At 36.3% G+C, this 7,055-nt stretch overlaps 1 protein-coding gene across 2 annotated transcripts; it reads right to left on the reverse strand.

Moving 5' to 3' along the window:
- Window positions 1–346: 346 nt before the first annotated feature.
- On the reverse strand, window positions 347–3,199 carry LOC113337596. Of its 2 annotated transcripts, XM_026583247.1 has the most exons (6): window positions 2,588–3,199; window positions 2,065–2,253; window positions 1,876–1,989; window positions 1,175–1,710; window positions 706–1,079; window positions 483–613 (listed from the first exon to the last, which is right to left on the reverse strand). In XM_026583247.1, the coding sequence occupies exons 1-6, from the start codon at window positions 3,159–3,161 to the stop codon at window positions 595–597; spliced, it is 1,806 nt and encodes a 601-aa protein (XP_026439032.1). In that variant the 5' UTR covers window positions 3,162–3,199; the 3' UTR covers window positions 483–594. The 2 variants fall into 2 exon arrangements, with proteins under 2 accessions (XP_026439029.1, XP_026439032.1); XM_026583244.1 differs by having other exon boundaries at window positions 347–1,079.
- Window positions 3,200–7,055: the final 3,856 nt, after the last annotated feature.

A 7,055-nucleotide genomic window follows, 5' to 3' on the forward strand; every position in this document is an offset into this window, starting at 1 on the left:
GGGATTTCATATCTGTTCTTAATTTTATGTTTATCTTTTAATTAACTCTATGTTTTTGTAAATTCTTTGTATTCGGAATTAATATCAATCATCTTCCACTAAAATGAGTAATTTTATGTTTGATCTAGCTTTGTACTGGATGGTCTGCTTAGAAAAACCAGTGACACATACGGATTCATGATTGAGAATACCATGGGCAAAAATAAATAAAATAAAAACAGTATCAGAAAACAAGGAATTACAAGCAAAACTCATGATATCAAAGAAAAAACAAAGCAAAACTCAAAACAAATGGAAAATACACCTTATTAAGCCCTTTTTAGCAAGATTATCAGCGTCACTTTGACTAATTTCCATCTTGCTATAGGGCGACCCATGGAGCTTTATTTTCTTGATGAAAACCCTACATAGAATATGAGATAGTAGCCTGCGGACATTATTCCGGTTAAACTGCAGAAAAATGGTTCTCCCTTCAACATTGTTGGTTGCTAAATGAAAAGAATGTCGATCAAATAACGGATAAAGCACCCGACAATATCCACGTACAAATCAGCAGAAAAGAAAAGCCCCACTAAACCTATTGCCATGTCAAAGTTAAGCCAGACTACAGGGCCTGTCCATCCAGTAATAAGCATGTAAGCTTGGAAGAATGACAAAGCAGTGAAAATAAATGAATTGAACAAAGCAGTTACAGCAAAGACGGACCTTAAAGGCAATCGCAAAAAGAAATCGTTTTCGTTAAAGGGAGCAGCATGGATGGTGAGAAATAGACCCAAAGATATAATACAAAAGAACAACCCATAAGCAACGAAATGAATAAATAGTCCAAAATCTTGGTTCTTGAGTAGGATTGGACGACCTGACGTTGAGTTATTTCCCCCAGGTACAGCGAACGCGGATGCAAACATCATAGTTGCTAATAAAGCGGATAACAACATATAATTATTTGACGCTTCTTTTAACCATCTCTCACCTTGTTCTCTGAGATCTGTATGAGTTTCGGTGAATACTTGGTAAGCATATTGGTTCTTAGAATTCTTCATTTTCACCATATTTGGTGGAAGCATACGTTTGAGGCGCTGCATATGTATATGACCCAAGAATTATTAATGATTATTGTACGTGTATTCATGTGTGCATATCTATATATATGCATCATTAGATGTTAACATACCTCAAACCAAACACACTCCCACTGCATCCACTGTGCCGCTCCACGAATGTGCCACGGTTTATGTTTTCCAAGCTTTGCAGCAGCATGAAGTGGGGTGTTACCATCTCTATCGATCCCGACGACCAACATGTCCAAGTTCCTTTTTGAAATAGTTGATGATGACTTCAAGAATTCTATTATGGATGCATGTCTGTATTCCGCCGCTAAGTGCAACAAATTTCTTCCAGCTTCTTCATCGGTCATCTCAATTGATTCCGGATATACATCAATTATTTCTTTAAGCATCTCTATAATACCCAACTTAGTTGCCAAGATAATGGGCCTCTCTCGAACTTTGTAAGTTGTAACCCTTGTGGTTATTGTTGGATGTTGGTTTTCGAGGTTACCATACTTGTAATCCCATCCATGGAGGATTTCAGGGCCAAAATTACTCATCGTCCATTGACCATAATCTTTTTCAAGTAACTTCCTGAGGAGTTGTATAGCATAATTGTGTTTCAGTTTTGTATTGTAGACGATTTTGAGGACTGGTAAACCTGCATTAGCTCAGGATGTAGTGAATAATCAAATACACAATATCCATCGCTGGAGATTTGGGTGCATGCATACACGATTGTGCTCATGCATGTTGTGAGTTTTTAGTGAATAAAAAAGATTTAAAGATTCGTAAAAGAGCAAATTTACGATATCCAAATTTCTACCTTTACATAGCCCTCTGAAATAATGCTTGAATTTTCTCATAAACGAAGAATTTGGTTGTAGTACTGTTCTTTGAGTAGCTGCATTATGTGTCTCATAACTCTCGATTGGGATATCTGAAATAAGTGAGGGAATTAAAAGAAAGAGGCGGTTAGATATGAGTCATATTTGGGGAAATAAATGGGACTTACATGAATATACAATAGCTGCAGCTATTTGGATGAAAACAAATGGTGTGGCCCCAAGGTATTGTTGGAAGTAATTGGTTCCACTCTTGAAAGAAGAAGGTGAGAGCGCTAAAATATGTGAAGCCGTTGCGCCATCATCATTTATATTTGAAGCAAGGTCAGGATAAATCTCCAAGATCTCCATTGCTACATCTGAGTTTTCATTAAGTCAAAATAAAAGTTAAAAATACAACCAATCTGAGTTAAATGAAGACTTATTTTGCATCTATTCCTTTAAGAAGTCCGACATCATTTGGAATGTATCCTGCAAATTAACAAACTGCTATCGATGCTTACAGGTTCAGGCTACAAATTAGTAGACTATAGGTCACAAAAGTATTCTTAAATCATTTCTAACGAAAAGAATTGTTGGATTATTTGTTTTTATAGATAAACAAAAGATTTGTTAAATTAGAAAGAACAGAAAAAAAAAACAGGTCTCAAGTATTCTAAACAAGGCGATTGCAGAGTGAATATTGTTTGTTACCATAAGATTCCACAAGAACAGCAGCGTGAAGAATTGTTGAGTGATCACTGGTCCTTATTGTTAATGGGGCAACCATTGATGTAGATCTGGATGTGCTTGTGATTCCTCTGCTACTAGCAGTTGTATTTAGGAATAACAACTTATCTTTATGTCCGTACATTGCTGCCCAGTATATAGGTGTCTCACCGTTTAAGTTTGGAACTGACACCAGCAGTTGATCTCCTCCACCATCTAATTCTTTCTCTAAGATTAGCATAGCCATCTTCACAATCCCCGTCCTGGCTGCCTCATGTAATACTGTGTTCCCCTTCTTATTAGACACCGCCAATAACCTTTTTGCCGCCGGTATGATTCTCAACATCTGTTCCATATCATCAGTTTGGGCGCATTGAGCACACATGTGAAGAATCGTATCCCCTGTAAGAGGATTAAGTAGGATGTTGCTGTTATCATCTTCGATATCTATATTATTACATGGTAGTAAGTTATAAACTCTTTTGATGTCATTCCATTCCCCTCTTAGTGCTGCCCTCATCACTTCGAAGTACCGATTAGAGGGCGCAGTATTACTCATCACTTGAAGGCTTGTTTTGAATATGTTTCTCTATTTTGGCGAAGTACCATATGTGTTGGTGACAAACACAGCTATATGTCTGTATACATAGAAGGTGTGTAAGAAATATAATATGGCATGCCTTTTTCTTTTACTGTTTTTTGCTTGCACTCTGGGCAAATGTTACCCGAAAAGCTTTTCCTTAATGCAACAATATTCATATGTTTTCCCTTTTTTTTTTCTCCTTGTTTTGCACAAGTATCAAAGGCTTTTCCCAAAGCAATTTTGTCCTGCATGCCGATTAAAAAAATAAATTTCTGTGCCCCAAAGAATTCCTAAAGTAAACGGGATTTACAATACTTCTTTCTTGTGTATTGCAATCCCACCTGAATTATTTTGTCCGACATGATATTACCGCCCAGAGTAGAATATCCGAACTATAGGCAATCAACGAAATATTGACTCTGCGAAGCAAAGGTGTTTAGGGTAGACATGTGAAGCCAAGATGTTCAACGAAATTTTCCTGGCACTGGCCTGGTCTGTAATCTGTAGTACTTACTTGGTAGGACACGACCAGCCTAAATATGGGAAACGCATTACCAAAACCCGGAATTACAAGCAAAGAAAAAACAAAACACTAAGCAAATGGGCAATGAATCTTAAACGGTACTTTGACTAACTTTCCATCTTGCTAGAGCAGCAACCCATAGAACTTTATTCTCTTGATGATAATGAAAACCAGACACATAATATAATATTTGCATTAGCCTGACATAATTATATTCATGTTGCACAGAAAGATGGTTCTCCTTTCACTATTGTTAGTTGTTAAATGAAAAGAAGAGAGCCCCAAGTCCTGCTAATCCCATGTCAAAGAGAAGTAAGTAAGCCTACAATAGTGATATGACTAATGGGAGAAGAGGATCGTTTTCTGGAGTTCACACAGAAGCAAAATCTTCAGTTGCTTTCTCTGTTCGAAGTTCCCATTCGATTCAAACCTTAAATTCCCATTCGAGGGGGTTTTATGACCTTTCATGTGTTGACAGCTACAGGACAGTTGTACACTTGACGGCCGTTAGCCGTTTTATTTAAAAAATGGACAGAATTACTGTATCGGGTGTATTTTAGAAATATAGTAAAAAATGAGTGTATTTTAGAAAACACATTGTTAAATGGGTGTATATGAGAAAAAGCCCATTTTTTTAACCAGAATCAATCAAATCAATCAATGTTCTAAGGAAAGGTGGTGTATATGTATGTGGGTCAAAAAGCGGTTGAGATCGTTTGCGAGATTTAACTGCTGAGATTATACTTTGGCCCAGACAATTCTCTTTCTTAACCCGACTAGCCTCTAACCCTTCTGCTTACTATTCTTCCTCGGATGTCTAGTTTCTTTCTTTTTCGCCCAATTTTCAATCAATAAATTCTTCACGCCCAATTTTCAATCAACAAATTCTTCACGAGAGTTCATCGGGAGAGTCAAAAAGAAATCCTATTGAAGTTAACCTCAAGAAAAAAGAAAATATATCATCAGAATCAGCAGGATTATTCATATTCGAAAGAAGCCTATTATAGGGGCTCCAAGTTTTTGGTTTTGAGAGCTCACTAGAGGACAAAATGGGTCATGAATAATAATCTTCAAAACCCCTTATCCTCCAAATTTGCTAATGGCTAGAATACCATTGATTAATTAGTGTTTATTATTTGATTAACAAAACAAAGTAAAATTGGATTAGACTATTAACTTGATTTATAATTAGTGTTGAAAATCAAAGATCAAAAAATTTTCTTTTTTCTTTTTGATTAGGTTGGATTAGGCTAATCACTATAATATGTCTCATTGGAATCAAAATAACATTGTATAAGATTATGAAAATCATAGCTTTAATCGCTAAAAACAGTATTTCCTTTAAGGGATCATAATCCAAAGATACATATCTCAAAGATTTTAGGTTTTAGGTTTGAAATTGTCTCACAACTATGTAGACAGGGTTGGATTTCATTATGTATTTATATGTATTACATGAGAAGTAATCAAACTAATCTAAACAACTTATACGAAGTTACAGGGAAGTTACAGCACAAGACTAGGAAGCTATAGTTACAGCACAAGACTAGGACTTACAACAGATTTCTTCTTGTATATACCGAAGGACTTGGACTTACAACAGACTTGGACTTGGACTGAGATTTATGTACTGGTGGTGTGTGATGTTTCCGCACACTCCAAGGATGGCAGATATGCACGTCTAATACCCCCCCTCAAGTTGGATCCTGATGAGAATCTGGACGAAGACCCAACTTGCTAGCAAGACGTCGAAAATGATCCACTCCTAGTGGTTTTGTGAATAGATCAGCTAATTGTAATGCTGATGGCAGATGAGTAGGTTTGATGAGACCGGATAGCAGCTTTTCACCTACAAAATAACAGTCGATTTCAATATGTTTAGTCCTGTCGTGAAAAATTGGATTCTCAGAAATATGAATAGAATCTTGATTGTCGCATTAAATTGGAATAGGTTTCGGAATAGTGATACGAAGATTATTGAATAGATAATGTAACCATTGCAGTTCAGATGTAAGCCTTGCAAGAGCCCGATATTCTTCCTCACCTGAAGAAAGGGATATTGTTTTGGTTGTTTCTTAGACTTCCAAGAAATAAGACTATCTCCTAGCATGGTAAAATAACATGTCTTTGATCAACGAGTTGTTGGTCATCCTGCCCAATCAGAATCAGTATAACCAGCAAGAGGCAAAGAGCTTGAGGCAGAGAAAAAGATGTCATGACTAACAGTACCTTTAAGGAAACGTAGTACACGATGTGCAGCATCCAGATGACCTGAACATGGTTGCTGCATAAATTAACTCAAGTAATTAATTGAGTATGTGATATCAGGACGAGTTACTTAAAGATAAAGTAGACGGCCAATTAGTCGATGATAAATACTAGGATCTGATAATGGATTACCGGAAATTGGTAGAAGCTTAAGATGTTGTTCCATTGGAGAACGAGCAGTCTTAGAACTTAAAAGGACAGAATCATTAACAATGTCAAGAATATATTCGCGCTGACAAAGAAAAATACCTTTGGGAGAGCGAGAAGCTGAAAAGGCGAGGGTACCGAAATATACCTCAAGCTAAAACTTTTCCTACCTATAACTCCTTTCTTCGAAAGTGATTGCCTATGGACTGAGTCGAGACAATGCAACTAATCGGTTCACACTTCGTGTAATCGTCTATGGATACGAGATCGAGACAATAAAACAACGAAATATGTTTACTTGATAAAAAGGTTCGGACTTAACCAAACACAATAGGATTGCTTATCAAGTAAATAAGAAATTAACGTTTGTGTAATTTAATTTAATTATAATAAAAAAATTATAAGGAAGAAATATAAAAGAAATGACACAACAAGATTTTGTGAACGAGGAAACCGTAAATGCAGAAAAACCCTGGGACCTTGTCCAGAATTGAATACTCTCAGGATTAAGTCGCTACACAAAATTAAACCAACTTCGTATAGTTGAGACCAAGCAGATAAACCTATAATTCACCTAGTTCCGTTTGTATTCCCACGCCTCCAACTTATGAATTAGTCACGTACTTGGAACAATTCCTTTGTTTCGTATTCCAAATAGTAAAGGAACAACAAATTTGTTGGTATCAACTCTCTTCAACCAAGTGATGTGAGTTCGACAAAGGCTCTGTTTATCTCAATAAACTCCTTCGTCGGGTTCTTAGATCTATCTTATTTTCAACTACCAAAGGTAATTGTTAAGATTTTGCAATCAATACTTTTAATCACAAAGAATTGTTTTGATGCCGATCTACACAACTAATCAATCCAATCTACTACAAGGATAAACCGATTATAGTTGGATCCTCTTATACCGAAACAAGTATTGTGCACAC

The sequence above is a fragment of the Papaver somniferum genome, chromosome 1, assembly GCF_003573695.1.
Source record: "Papaver somniferum cultivar HN1 chromosome 1, ASM357369v1, whole genome shotgun sequence".
NCBI lineage: Eukaryota > Viridiplantae > Streptophyta > Magnoliopsida > Ranunculales > Papaveraceae > Papaver > Papaver somniferum.